The 15,539-nt window shown below is 39.5% G+C and overlaps 1 protein-coding gene across 1 annotated transcript; it reads left to right on the top strand.

Moving 5' to 3' along the window:
- Positions 1–12,632: 12,632 nt before the first annotated feature.
- On the top strand, positions 12,633–14,117 carry LOC141679341 (uncharacterized). Its single transcript, XM_074485843.1, has 2 exons — positions 12,633–13,202; positions 13,413–14,117. The coding sequence occupies exons 1-2, from the start codon at positions 12,633–12,635 to the stop codon at positions 14,115–14,117; spliced, it is 1,275 nt and encodes a 424-aa protein (XP_074341944.1).
- Positions 14,118–15,539: the final 1,422 nt, after the last annotated feature.

Here is a 15,539-nt window from a genome sequence, read left to right as displayed (position 1 = left end):
TTAATAGTTACATCCTTTTGGGAGGATGCAACTAGCAATGAGCTAATGTCCTTATTAAGCACTACAGTTTATTGGGAAACTACAGTGTGGCTAGGCTGGGATTTACTCATCTCTCCAACCTTATTCTTGGGGCTTTTTGATGTTCACCTTGTCCCTCACCAGCCTCACTTCCCTTCACACTCCCCTCTTGGCTTTGTGTGGATTTTACAACTAGTTTCTGTTAAGAGAAACTAGAGCGGGGTTTCTTTGATTTGGATTTTAATCCTTTGGTTTTGTGGCTTGGGTAGGCATCTATTTGGTCACATTCACAGGTGTCATTGCCACAATTGAGGACAAATAAGCAAGTGGTTGAGAAGTAGTAGTAGAGACAGAAATATTTACCTCACTTACCTGAGCCAATTCCATGAGTGGCATGTAAACCAGGGGAACCTCACTGTGATGGTTTGCCATGTTCAAGTCAGCAATAACCCTTCTTTATTGAACCCAACAATCAAGCTTGTTGGTTGAATTCTCAATGATAAGATCTTCAGAAATAAATTTAGCCAGTAACATAAAGAATCTAGCATAATATATGTTCTTAAATCTTTTCTTAATGTCACCTAGCTTAAAACCTAATTCAAACAGAACATACTCACTAAAGTTATGATACTTATCACTAAGCAGCATATATAACATGTTTACAAGTGAATAAGTTACTGCATCAAAATTACTAATTTTCCCAGAAAATACTTTAATAAAAGAGTCACATAGAAAGCTCCACTCCTTTCTGAGGCCTTTTCTTCTGATATCACCTAGCTTAGGTGGGGTCAAAATCATAGCCCATAGAACTGAGCATGGAACATACATCTGTGTCTGTGTGTGGGCTAAGTGTATTATTCTCAGGCAATTGAAAACAAGCACGAATTATATCACTGTTTATGCAGTAGTTTGTACCTTTGAGAGAAAAGGTAATGGTTTTGTCACTTGAGTTATATACAGCAGTGGTCCATATCTCTTCAACCACTTCACAGTAGATAACAGGAGACTCTACCATAGCATACTTCAGTTTGCAACTTCGAATGAAGTCCATCACTTTGTGGTAATCATTGGAAGCAACAATCTCCTTGTTTACTAATGCAACAAAGTTGTTCTTTTCATACACAAATCCAGATTGGGACATGATCTTGACTACTTGTGCCATTGCTGAGAATGAGAATGGTTTGCAGAGAGAAAAAGATTTTTCTTTGGAGAAGAAATATTTAGGGAAATTACTTGAGAGCGATAAAAGTAAAGAATAGAAATGAAATTAGCTTTTGTACTATCTCAGAAATTAACTGTCAAAAGTAAAAAGTAAAATAAAGTGACCAGTCAAATTAACCCAAATAGTCGTTTTAAAATAATAAAGAAAACTGTCAAAATTCTAAGATTATCCGTTGAATTATACATATAGACTGTAAGTAAATTCGACGGATGATGCTTAAAATTAACGGGGCTAAGATTGAGTACAATTTGACGGATGATGAAAAAATTACCCAGAGTAATAATTGATATTTCCACGGATAATAAAATTCAACGGATGTTCATTTTCAACGGATAATGAACATCCGTCGAGATATAAATTTTGACTTAGCCAAAATTTACATTGCTGATAAGAAATATCAGATATTATTATGGCTGCAATTCAATTTGCTTAGACAACAAAATAGATTATGAGTAGTTAAGCATACCTAGCTCAGTTACCAACCTAGTGAAGGTGGATTCATCAAGTGGCTTGCTAAAGATGTCTGCAAGTTGTTTCTCACTTGGAACAAAATGAAGTTCCACAGTACCATTCATAACATGCTCTCTAATGAAGTGGTATTTGATGTCAATGTGCTTGGTTCTTTACTGTTGAACTGGATTTTCAGTGATGGCAATAGCACTTGTGTTATCATAGAAAATAGGAATCTTATTCAACTGAAGACCATAGTCTAACAGTTGATTTTTTATCCATAAAATTTGTGCATAACAACTACCAGCAGCAATATATTCAGCTTCAGTTGTAGAAGTAGAGACTAAATTTTGCTTTTTACTGAACCAGGATACTAGCTTGTTTCCTAGAAATTGACAGGTTCATGTTGTACTTTTTCTATCAATTTCACAACCTGCATAATCTGCATCTGAATAACCAGTTAGATCAAAACCAAAATCTCTAGGATACTAAATGCCAAGTTTTGGTGTTCCTTTGAGATATCTGAAAATTCTCTTAATAGCTACTAAATGAGATTCTCTAGGATCAGCTTGAAATCTAGCACAAAGACATGTAGCAAACATTATATCTGGCCTAATATCTGTTAAATATAAAAGTGAGCCAACCATGCCTCTATAGCTTTAAATATCCACAGACTTTTCAGTTGTGTTTAACTCAAGTTTAGTTGCAGTGGCCATGGGAGTTTTTGCAGATGTGCAATCCATTAGATCAAACTTCTTCAAAAGATCATAAATATATATGGTTTGACTAATAAATATTCCATCACTAACTTGATTAACTTGTACACCAAGAAAGTAAGTTAGTTCTCCCATCATGCTCATTTCATATTTACTTTGCATCAATTTGGCAAACTTTTTGCAAAGTTTTTTATCTGTAGAGCCAAATATAATATCATCTACATAAATTTGAACAAGTATACTAGAGCCATTAACATTTCTAAAGAATAAGGTTTTTTTAATAGTACCTCTAGTGAAGTGATTTTCTAAGAGAAACTTTGATAAAGTATCATACTAGGATCTAGGTGCTTGCTTCAATCCATAAAGTGCTTTCAAAAGATAGTAGACATATTCTGGAAAATTTGGATCTTCAAAACCAGGAGGCTGACTAATATAGACTTCCTCTTCCAAATCTCCATTTAGAAAGGCACTTTTAACATCCATTTGATAGGCTTTAAAATTGGCATGGGTTGCATAGGCTACGAAAATTTTGATGGCTTCAAGTCATGCAACAGGAGCAAAGGTTTCATCAAAATCAATTCCTTATTGTTGACATAAGCCTTTAGCAACCAATCTAGCTTTGTTCCTGACAATTATGTCATTTTCATCCATCTTGTTTCTGAATACCCACTTAGTATCAATAGGATTCTTTCCTTTAGGTTTGGCTACCAGCTTCCATACCTTATTCCTTTCAAATTAGTTTAGCTCCTCCTGCATAGCTAAAACCCAATCAGGATCTAACAGAGCTTCCTCTACCTTTTTAGGCTCTTCCTGAGATAGAAAGCTGTTATCTAGATATTCTTCTTGAGTTGCTTTTCTTGTTTGCACTCTTGAAGATGCATCACCAATGATCAGTTCAAAAGGGTGATCTCTAGTCCATTTTCTCTGTTGAGGTAGGTTAGCTCTAGATGAAGAGGCCTTATTGTTGTCTTAATATGTGACAGAGTTTTGATTAGAAGAAATTCCCCCTGAGTTTGTGGATCTTTGACTTGAAGTTGGGGTCCTTTCTGATTATGATATGTATTGTCCCTCAATTTCTATTGAAGGTTCAACGGATGTTGAGTTTTTCCTTTCAACGGATAATGTAGATTATCTTTCAACGGATGATGCACTTTGTCCCTCGACGGATGTTGAATTATGTGCTTCATTGGTTGTAGACTTTTCTGCATTGTCCTTAGGTTTTTCTTCCTGATCACTATCATCATCACTATCATCACAAATCATCTCAACATTATCAAATTTGAGGCTTTCATGGAAATCTCCATCTTGCAGTCCTTCATTTTTTATCATCAAACACAACATGTACAGATTCCATAACAATGTTGGTTCTAAGATTGTAGACTCTATAAGTTTTTCCAACTACATATCCAACAAAAATGTCTTCATCTGCTTTGGCATCAAACTTCCCATGTTAATCAATTTGATTCCTTAAGATATAGCATTTACAGCCAAAGACATGAAGAAAGTTTAGTGTTGGCTTCCTGTTCTTGAATAATTGGTAGGGTGTCATGCATTTTGCTTGATTAACCAAAGAAATATTTGATTATAGCATGCAGTATTTACACCTTCAGCCCCAAAATATGTAGGTAACTTTGATTCTTCTAGCATTGTCCTTGCAGCTTCAATAACAGATCTGTTCTTCCTTTCCACCACGCCATTTTATTGTGGGGTTCTTGCTCCTGAGAATTCATGCATGATCCCATTCTCTTCACAAAATGATCTCATCATAGAATTCTTGAACACGGTTCCATTATCACTCCTGATTCTTCTTACTTTGAAATCAGGATGATTGTTGACTTGCCTTATGTGATTGATGATGATTTCACTAGCTTCATCTTTGGATTTTAGAAAATATGTCCAAGAGAACTTTGAAAAATCATCCACAATTACTAGGAATTATCTTTTCCTTGAGATAGATAATACATTGACTGGTCCAAATAGATCCATGTGTAGTAGCTATAGAGGTTCTTCAATTGAATCAAGCTTCTTTCTGAATGATGCCTTGATTTGATTTCCTTTCTGACATGCATCATACAGTCCATCCTTTGAGAATTCCATTTAAGGAATACCTCTTATCAAATCTTTCCTGACCAATTCATTCATGGTCTTGAAGTTAAGGTGGGATAGTTTCTTGTGCCACAGCCAACTTTCATCTTGACTTTCCTTGCTAAATAGACAAGTGACAGATTCTGCATTAGATGAGTTGAAGTCAGCTAGGTATGCATTCCCTTTTTTCACTCCAGTGAGAACCATTTTGTTGCTTTTTTGTTAGTCACAACACAGGCTGCAGAATTAAATGTTACTGAGTTGCCCTTGTCACAAAGCTGGATGATACTCAACAAATTATGCTTGAGTCCATCCACTAGGGCAACTTCTTCAATGATGACATTATCCTTTGAAATCAAGCCATATCCCACAGTATAACCCTTGCTATCATCTCCAAAAGTGATACTTGGGCCATCTCTTTTCTTGAACTCAATGAGCAGGGTAGAATCTCCAGTCATGTGCCTTAAGCACCCACTATCCAAATACCAAATATTCTTTATGTTTCCCTGCATACAGCAAAATCAAATCAAGTTGATTTTGGTACCCAAGTTTCCTTGGGTCCTGTTTTGTTAGCCTTTTTCTTGGGTTTCTTAGGTATGTCTTCATTTGACTTGGGTACTTGAAGATCATCCTTAGTCAATTGAGTAGAACTCTTAAAAGCATTTATCATTGCAGAATTATCATGCACGGGCTGATTAACATGGAAAGGCATATTTTGAGAAAATATGGCATTCCAGTATGGCATGCTAAATGGCATTTGTGGAATACTAAATGCAACATAGTAAGGATTTTGTCCAAATGGCATATTAGCAAATTGTGCATTCGAATTATGTGCAGGCATAACATTAACAGGCTTTGTGGGCATGCTGGGAAATGAAAGAGGTGCAGATATGGGAGCAGGCATAGCAAGTTTGCAATTAACAAACAAATGATTAACACTACCACACTTAACACAGACCTTTCTTGGTGCATATTTATCAGATGTGTAGTTGTTATGTTTATTAATTCCTACTTTCCCATTTATATTACTTTTCCTTTTTGACTCTTTTCTCACTTCAATTTTCTCCAATATGTCATTTAATTGCTTAATAGACAGATGCCCTACATTGACTCTTTTATTTTATTTCACTTGACTTGTTTCTCCTGGAACAAAGTTCTTAGAAACTGATCCATATTTATCATTCAATATAGCTAGCTTAGCTTTGCTAACTGGTTTACTTGCACTCAAAGGATCTGGATCATTGTCTTTCGACGGATAATCTTTTTTATTATTTGACGGATAATTTTCATCATCTGTCGAATCCATATTCGTTGAAAGTCCTTCAACCAGATTGGAATCAAGCTTCTCCTTGTTCTTTTTCCAGGCTGCATCATAAAAAACTATTCTATACCTTGAACTTTAGTAATTTGAGCATGGACATCTTTATAGATTTCCATACCTTAATTACTTCATGTTCTCGTTCAAGCTACTTTTTTAAATCTCCTATTTCTTTAGGGATTCAGTCAATTCATCTTTAGCAATCTTGCATTCTATTTTCAATTTTTCAAACTCAACAAATTGAGTTTCTAACACAGTGTTTCTTTAACTTAAAAACAAATTGTTCTCTTTAAGATTAGTGTTTTCTTTAGTGAGAGACTTGAGTGTAACTCGCAGATGATATAATTCAGTAGACATGTCATTTATGGCATCATTACACTCATGTTTAGACAAATGTGATAGATTAGTGGTGATTACCTGATTACTTGATGAACTGACCTCTGTTTCATCTGCTTTGGCCATAACTGCTAGATTGACATAGCTTGTATCTTCATCATCTTCTAATCCATCTGCAGCCCAGTCATTTTCCTGTGTGATGAAAGCCCTTTCTTTTTGTTTGAGTAACTAGAAATATTTTTGTTTGTAATCAACATCCTCAAACTTCTTTTTACCAGAATCAGACTTTCTGCATTCACTAGCATAATGACCAGCCAAGCCACACTTGAAACAATTGAATTTAGACATATCAACCATGTTTCTGTTGGACTTGGTTGCTCCAAAATTCTTTTTGAATTTGAACTTGGAAAACCTCCTAGATAGAAAAGCAAGATGTTCATGTATGTCATCCATGTCATCTTGACTAAGCTAGTCTTCATGTTTAGCTACTAGCCCTTTTCCCTTGCCTTCACAGACTTTAGGGTTTGGTTCAGATTTAACAGCTTCAACCTTTGTCTCCTTCTCATTTTCTTGCTCAGCAACTAATGCAATGGATCCTTCCTTCTTTCTCCCTTTCTCCAGTTTCTCATCTTACTCTATTTCAAGCTCATAGGTTTTTAGAATTCCATACAGTCTATCCAAGGTGAATTCCTTGTAATCTTGAGAGTTTCTTAAAGAGACTGTCATGGGTTTCCAATCCTTTGGTAGAGACCTAAGAAATTTGAGGTTTGAGTCCTTTGTTTGATAGACTCTTCCATGCAATTTCAGAGCATTTAGTAGTTTTTGAAATCTACTAAATATATCAGTGAGTGACTCACTTTCTTCACTGTAAAAATGCTCATATTGCTGAATCAAGAGTTGCATTTTGTTTTCCCTTACCTGCTCAGTTCCATCACATATGACTTGAATAGTTTCCCAAACATCCTTAGCAGTTTTGCAGTTTATGATGTTGTCAAACATGTCACCATCAACACCATTAAACAAAATGTTCATGGTCTTTTTATCTTTTCGAACTTGTTCAATGTCTGGATCAGACCATTCTGCTCTAGGCTTTGGGACAGATGCTTCATTTCCTGTAGCAGCTCTCATAGGGACATGTGGATTTTTCTCCATACAGTCCACATATGCTTCATCTTGAGATAGGAGATGCAGGTGCATCTTCACCTTCCAATGGTGATAGTTGTCTTTGTCCAGAAATAGAATCTTTACTCCAACGTCCTTTTTGCTCATCTTGTTAGTTGTTGTGATCTTTAAACTCTTTGTTCTTCAAGAGCATGCTCTGATACCAATTTTTATTCCCAAACAATCTAAACAATAATTACAAAAGGGATGTGAATGTAATTCTGGTTTTTTTTAATTTCAAGAACTGTTTTTCTATAAATATATAATTGTGTCTGATTTGGCAGAGGTGCAGGAATGAGAGTAATATTGAAATCAAAGCACAAAGTAAATAAATACAAGTATTTAAAAACTTTCTGGTGGATTGAACTTTTTCACTAGAGATATATATTAAGTTGAGAACTCTGTGTAACAAAATTATTCACAGCTGCTTACAAGTTGAAAAACAAGAACAGAGAAATTCTTAACAGATTTTGCCTTATCTATTTCTCTAGTGAAAATGCTTACTAACTTGGATACTATTCAACTTGCTACCCTTGGTTTATATATCACCAAGTAACATGATAAAAAGACAAGATAATAAGACAAAGTGTATCTAGTCTAACTTCATGCTACTACACTTCTCTTTCCATCATCTTTGAATATCATCTGTTTAGCATGGATATGGAAATGCTTATTTGTTCTCTAAAACCTTCAAATAGGCTACCACATTCCATTTGCATACAACCAATGCATGTGACTGTCGAGTCACTATCAACTGCTCTTTTGAATTTGAACATTCGTTGGAACTTAAATTGATCATCTGTTGGAACTTTGTCTGATATTCCGTCGAGACTTATGTTGATCATCCGTTGAAGCTTTGTAAATCATCCGTTGAGACTGTCTTCTTGATAGTTAACTCTACTTCATTTATATAAGATAACAAGGCATCTAATAATTACAATTAACCATCCTATCTTGCATATCAATCTAGTAGTTAACATGACTTGAACAATCTAAAACATCTAGTTCACTAAGCTATCCAAGTATGCAGAAATGTGCTACTAGTCTTATTGTAACATAAGCTACTCTTTCAACGGATGTTGAAAATGATCATCCGTTGAAAGCTACATATTCACTTAAATAAAATTTACTAAGTGTTTTGTTCAAGTTATCATCAAGTACACAATATATTCCTAACACTTACCTACAAGGCCAATTACTATTCTCACACCGGAGGTGTTCCTGAGAAACCGGAAAATGGTATAAATATAAGACAACAACCTCATTTGAGGGGGTTGGCAAATTAAAGTAAATAGATCATCTCCTAAAATTATAGTCTTAATAATATAGTAATATTGTAGGCTTATCATTTGGCGCTAGAAGGAGCTTTGCTTTACAGATCCAACCGGAAAATGATCCTGGAAAAGCTTGATCCGGGAACAGCCGGACCAACTCAAGTGAAGGAGTTGACGGCAGAAATTACCGCCGACCCCTCGACCTTCGATGGCCGTGAGCTTCCCAAGCAATCGGCGTTAAAGCCAAAATGTTTGTTTCCTCCACCTGAAGGCCCTCCTGAGGATCATCCGGAGAGCTTGAAAGATAAATGTCAAAGAGACAAAAAGAGAAAATATGTCTCAGATCAGCGTTTTAGAATACAAACCTCCAGAGGTAAGAAGGTTCTCTCAAGCGACATGCGACTACATTTAGAAAAGAAAGAAAAGCTAAAGGCTCAAAACCAAGAAAATCCGGAAGAACCAGAAGAACCATTTGATTCAGATGAAGAGCTAGAACTTCTAGAACGTGAGACTCGGAGGCTGCAGGCCAAACTCGAGCGAAAGCATGAAATTCACCGTCTCCGTCGAGAGCTCCAACAAACAACAATACAAAACAAAGAGAAAGATGATGAATTTTATGATGAAGACGATGATGCAGAATATGAATATGAGCCATCGGCAGAGTCGACCTATTCACAGCCACGTGAATGTTGACAGCGGACAGTGTCATCCGCCGAGGTTTCGCTGCCAAACTGAGTCCACAGAGTCCATATCATATGAAGAATTTGCCCAAATGCAAGAAGAAACCGCCCAAATGCGTAACATCATGAGGAATCAATCGGCTTTCGAAACTATCTCTGAAAGTACTTTATCCCTCGTCCTCGAGAAAGCGCGCATCGACGGGACATTAAAAACCCCATCCCTCGATCACTTCAACGGATCTTCAGACCCGTTGGCATTTCTCAACACATTCGACGGACGAATGGCTTTCTTCGGCCACTCTGAAATCGCCCGTTGTCAGTTTTTCTCTACATGCGTTCAAGACACAGCACTTCGATGGTATAGCAATTTGCCTCCTTGATCCATCGACTCATGGGCAACCTTAAAAAGCAAATTCCAAGCCCGGTTCTCCAGTAACTACAAAGGCATCAAGGTCACAGCGTCTTTGATGACAATGCATCAACGCTCAGGTGAGAGCCTTCGCAGCTTTTTAACCCGATTTAGGGAAGAGATCGTCGAGATTCCAGATTTAATTGAACAAATGGCCGTCAACTTCTTAACGGCAGGCATCGATAAGTCACGACATGGATTACTCCTAGAAGAAATTTTCAAAAAAAGGCCAAAGACTCTCCAAGCAGCATTCCAAATTATCGAACATCGTATGATGCAACAAGAAGCAGTGAGCTGCATTCAGTCACCCCGACGCTCTTCAAGGCATGAACGCCGTCGTAGCTATAGCCCGCGATCTCTCGCGCGAGAAAGACGCCATGAGCATCGTCGATCACCTCCGCCACGTGTGGATGATCGCTTTTCGAGAGACAGAAGGGAAAGGGACTAGCAGCCCCGCACTCGACCTGAAAAAAGTTCACTAAATTGAACACAGAGAAGACAACAATTCTGGCAGTTCTAAAAATAAAGCCAGACTACAGACCACCAAGGCCCATGAAGGCTGGAAGACCCCCCCAGTTCCAGATATTGCGAGTATCATGAGGATACTGTTCACACTACAGAGCAGTGCTTTCAACTTAGCAACCTTATAGAGGGAAAGATTCGTCGGGGACAGTTAGTACATTACGTACAACAAGAAGACAATCCTAGACGTCACCATCGAGATCAAGAGGATCGGGTCATTGACGTCATATTCGGGGGAGCAGCTTCCGGAGGATTCTCTCACAACTCCAGGAAAACATACGCTCGAGAAATCTTCAACGTCAATCCCTCGACAGTTAAACGCCCTCGTGCGAATCCGACCCCGGTCATTTCCTTCCCAGATGATGATTATCACCTGGGGCTCATCGAGGGTCATCAAGATGCTCTTGTCATCACAACCCGAGTAGGAAATAATATTGTGAAAAAGATGTTGGTCGACAACGGAAGTTCCGTCGATGTCCTCTACCATCACGCCTTTTCGCGAATGGACATCGGAGATCGACGGCTCGAGAACTTTCGAACACCGTTGTACGGATTTACCGGAAATAAAGTCCATGTGGTAGGAACCATTGATATGCCAGTTCTCTTTGGCTCACCACCTTGCCAGGTTTGGAAAGTCGCTAAATTTCATGTGATCAGTGCTTCCTCCAGCTTTAATGCCATCCTAGGCCGCACTACAATCACTGCCCTAAAAGCAATAACTTCAATCTCCCATTTGAAGATGAAATTTCCCATCGACTTCGACGTCGGAGAAATGATTGGAGGTCAGGCGACTGCGAGACAGTGCTACCTGACAACAGTTTCCCTAAAAAAAGAGGGGATGATGATCTAGGAGTCAACCAGATACTCGAGATCGACCCCCGCGACTCAATTGAATCTACAAATCAGAATTCATGTTTCCCTGCAGAAGAGACGGAGGAGATCGAAGTGGTCACCGGCAACCCAACAAAGACAAGCAAGGTGGGAAAAGGACTCCCTGAACATTTGAAGCAAGAGATCATTAACCTTATTAGAGAATTTGTCGATATCTTCGCCTGGGACCCGAAAGACATGCCAGGAATTCCTGAGATCATCACACTCCATTCCCTCCACATCAACAAAAACATTGCTCCAATATGGCAAAAACAGTCGAATATTCTCCGACGAAAAGAGGGCATCTATCGATCAAGAAATTGACCGACTTCTCGAAGCTAAATTCATCGAACCCGTCCAGTTCCCCACATGGATCTCCAATGTCGTTTTGGTCAAGAAACACAACGGAAAATGGCGAATGTGTGTCGACTATTCTGATGTTAACAGAGCATGCCCCAAAGATTTCTACCCACTCCCAAACATCGATTAGATGATCGACTCTACAGCAGGGAATGAACTCCTTTCCTTTATGGATGCATTTTCAGGTTACAATCAGATAAAAATGGATTCTCATGACTGGGAGCAAACGGCATTCATTACTCATAGAGGAGTGTTCGGATATCGGGTCATGCCCTTCGGGTTGATTAATGCTGGCGTAACTTTTCAACAGATGATGGACACAATCTTTGGCTCGCAAATAGGGAAAAACATGTTAATCTATGTCGACGACATGATAACCAAGTCCAAACTCACCGTTAACCACTCACTTGATCTTCGTGAGACCTTTGAAAATGCCCGGAAGCATAACTTGCGCCTCAACCCTAACAAATGCTCATTCGGGCTTACATCCGGCAAGTTTCTGGGATTTCTGGTCACACAGCGAGGCATCGAGGCTGACCCCGCATAGACAAAATCCATCCTTGAAATGGATGATCCAAAATCCATCAAAGACTTGCAAAAGCTAACAGGATGCATAGCAGCCCTGCGAAGATTCATCCCGCAATCGTCCAAAAGGTGCTTCCCGTTCTTCGCCACCATAAAAAAGGCTTCAAGATCAACACCATTCAAATGGAATGATGAGTGCAAATTCAGCTTCACGGAACTCAAAGCGTTTTTAACAAATCCTCCTATCCTTACTAGGCCAATCCCAGGAGAAGCTCTACGCATTTATCTATCGGCGTCCGACAAAACAATTGCAAGTCGTCCTTGTCTGACTCAACGAAGGAACAGAGGTTCCCGTGTACTAAATTAATCACTCACTGCGTGATGCTGAAACTCGGTACCCTCAGGTCAAAAAGCTCGTGTACGCCTTAGTCATTGCAAACAGAAAACTCCGACACTATTTCCAAGCAAGGGAAATTCACGTGTTAACAAATGCGTTGCTTAAAAGAATCTTGCATAAACCCGATATGACAGGAAGGCTCGCCGCATGGACCATCGAATTAAGTTAGTTCTACATCGAGTATAAACCACGAACAACCATAAAGGCTCAGGTCCTCTCAGATTTTGTAGCAGAATGCCAATTCAGGGCCAAAGCGTCGGATCCCGAGGAAGCCCAGCTAAGGCCGTGGATGTTGTTTGTTGATGGATCATCGAACTCGAATTCTGGTGGTGCAGGGATAATTTTTATCAGCCCAGAAGGGTTTGAAGTCCAGCAAGCCCTTAAGTTCGAATTCCAAGCGACAAATAACGTGGCCGAGTACGAGGCATTAATTGCGGGATTAAAATTGGCAACGGACCTCGAGGTAGATATTATCGACATATTTGGCGATTCCCAGTTGGTAGTTAAGCAAATAATCGGAGAGTTTAAGACTCACAATGAAAACATGGCTAAATACCTTGCAATGACACAAGAGCTGCTCAAGAAATTCTCCTCCCGGAAACTCTCAAATGTTGATAGAACAGAAAATCAGTGGGCTGATTCCCTCGCCAAGTTAGCCTCGTCCAATCTAAAAATGAACCTCGACCCAGTATATGTTGACAGCCTGAAATCCCCCGCTATCGACACATTGATGGTCCACAACATTCAGAGTAACCCTGACTGGCGAAGCCCTATCCTCGAGTACATCCTAGGAAACAAACTTCCCATGGAGAAAAGTGAAGCCCGCGCTATCATGTTTAAGGCAAAGAACTATTGCACGGTCAGCTCAGTGTTATATCGACGTGCTTTAACTGAACCACTTCTCTGATGTTTAAGCCCAGAAGAGGCCGATCAAGCAATCCTCGAGGTTCACACGGGAATATGTGGCGAACATCTCGGGGGAAAGAACCTAGCTCTTAAAATCATGAGACAGGGGATGTATTGGCCCACACTCCGAAAAGATTGAGAAAGTTACGTCCGCAAATGCCAGGCATGCCAACGACATGGGAGCGTGAGTCATCGACCCACAACAGAGCTCAACTCGATCCTCACCCCTTGCCCTTTCTATCAATGGGGAATCGATATTGCGGGGCCCTTCCCAAAGTCTAATAGTCATTGCCAATACATCGTGGTTTCCGTCGACTATGCGACAAAGTGGGTCGAGGCAAAACCTCTCTCCAAGATCAGAGAAAAAGAGATGATTGAATTTTTTATGGAATATGTGGTGTTTCGATTTGAAATTCCAAGGATTTTAGTCTCGGATAACGGGACACAATTTATAGGCGCACAATTCGAAAAAGCTTTAAGCGATTTGAAAATCCAACACATCAAAGCATCGGTTGCATACCCACAGGCCAATGGCCTTGCAGAAGTAACGAACAGAACCATCTTCCAAGGATTAAAGAAAAGAATAGAAGAAATTCCCCGATGTTGGGCTGATGAGCTCCCTAATGTGCTGTGGTCCTACAGAATAACTCCTCGAAGTACAACAGGAGAAACTCCTTTCCGTCTCGCGTACGGCGTCGACGCTGTCTTGCCTGTCGAGATTAGTCTGATTTCCCCAAGGATCGAGGTCTTCGATCCTTCTCTCACTGCCGAAGGATTACGCTTTCACAATGACTTACTTGAAGAAACAAGAGAGGAATCTAGACTTTGCATGATCGCACTAGCAGGAGAAGACGGCAAGGTACTTTAACAAGAAAGTCAAAAATAAGCAATTCGAAGTGGGAGACCTCGTCCTTCGAGACTCCGCCGCATCACAGCCAACAATCTCAGGAAAATTTAAACCAAAATGGGAAGGCCCATACAAGGTATCGAAGGTCGTCAGCACAGGAACCTACGAGCTCTCGTACCTCGATGGTCAACCAATTAAGAATGCCTGGAATGGTATCCGCCTCAAGAAATTTTACAAGTGATTAACTCTTTGTGTAATGATTAAAACTTCGAGGCCGCAGGGCCCTACCAAAAACCAACCATCGATGCAATGAGGGTCGTTATGAGATCCCCATTGAGGGAATTTAAGTTATGAAAGCTTTCAAAATTACTTTACGAAAACGTCATAATTCATTCTCTGCTTCCTCAAAAAAAACAACAACATAAGTTGGATGTATCCCATTAGACTCCAAGTACAAATAACATATGTACTCCCGAACGACGAGCAATAATCGATCCCTTCACATGCAAAATATTCTTACACAACAATTAAGCACTACGCAAACAGACTCAAAAATAAACCAAAGACAATACATCCCAGTAAAATCCAAGTTGTACGAAAATCTTACACTTGAAATTCCTAACACGGAAAACATTAGTAGACTAACATTAAAATTACCAAATAGATAATCGAATATCATAAAAACGTCTAAGGCCACCAAAGCCTCATTCAAAGTACGGTAAACAATGCAGCATCAATCAAGCAACATCGTCTTACAACAGCAGAAACTTAAAATTCAAATTCATACATCATCTACGGGGCATTCCCCGCCTTCAATTTTTATCGGTCGAATCATCGGGCTGCGAAGCAGCGAGGTCAGCAATGTAATCCTCAAACGAGTGCCCCATGATGTCCACCCCCGCCCCCTGCATCCTAGAAATACAACGCCCATAACCATCTCCAAGGGCGTTAGCAATGTCCTCGATCCCTTTTTGGACTTCTGCCTTCAAAATAGCATTCTCATCGACAATCAGTTTGTACGATGCATTGATTCCGTCAACATGGCGCTCCTAGCCTTCACACTTACTTCTTAGGTCATCGCGCTCTTTCTCAGCTTCTTAAAGCTTCCGCTCGAGCTCCGACACCTTCGTATCCCTCGACTGCCCCGAAACCTCCATTTCTCCCACCTTCGTGGTCAACACGGTATCCGCAGTAACCAACTCCGTAGATCTCTTCTCCAACTCTGAATAACTCGTCATAAGCTTTTTCCTCTCAACCCTAAGAGCACTCACCTCCGCTTCCAGTCTCTTGCAAGCCTCATCATTACCATCGGCACGAAATTCTTCCACGATATGTATAAAATCTGCGAGGAACTGTCGCAACCCACAAATACAAAGTAAAAAATAAATAAAAAAGAGAGAAGAAGAAAAAATAAGAATAACTCAATGAAAAACAATACATGAA

Source organism: Apium graveolens, chromosome 8, assembly GCF_009905375.1.
Source record: "Apium graveolens cultivar Ventura chromosome 8, ASM990537v1, whole genome shotgun sequence".
Classification (NCBI taxonomy): Eukaryota; Viridiplantae; Streptophyta; class Magnoliopsida; order Apiales; family Apiaceae; genus Apium; species Apium graveolens.
The sequence above is the reverse complement of the archived record's forward strand: the minus strand, read 5'-3'. Positions and strand labels throughout refer to the sequence as shown.

Excerpts from the sequence above, each read along its gene's own strand:
- LOC141679341 (XM_074485843.1), top strand. The coding sequence starts at position 12,633 with ATGTTGTTTGTTGATGGATCATCGAACTCGAATTCTGGTGGTGCAGGG. Across the intron at positions 13,203-13,412 it reads AGGCAAAGAACTATTGCACG|GCATGCCAACGACATGGGAG; the intron begins GTCAGCTCAGTG and ends CGCAAATGCCAG.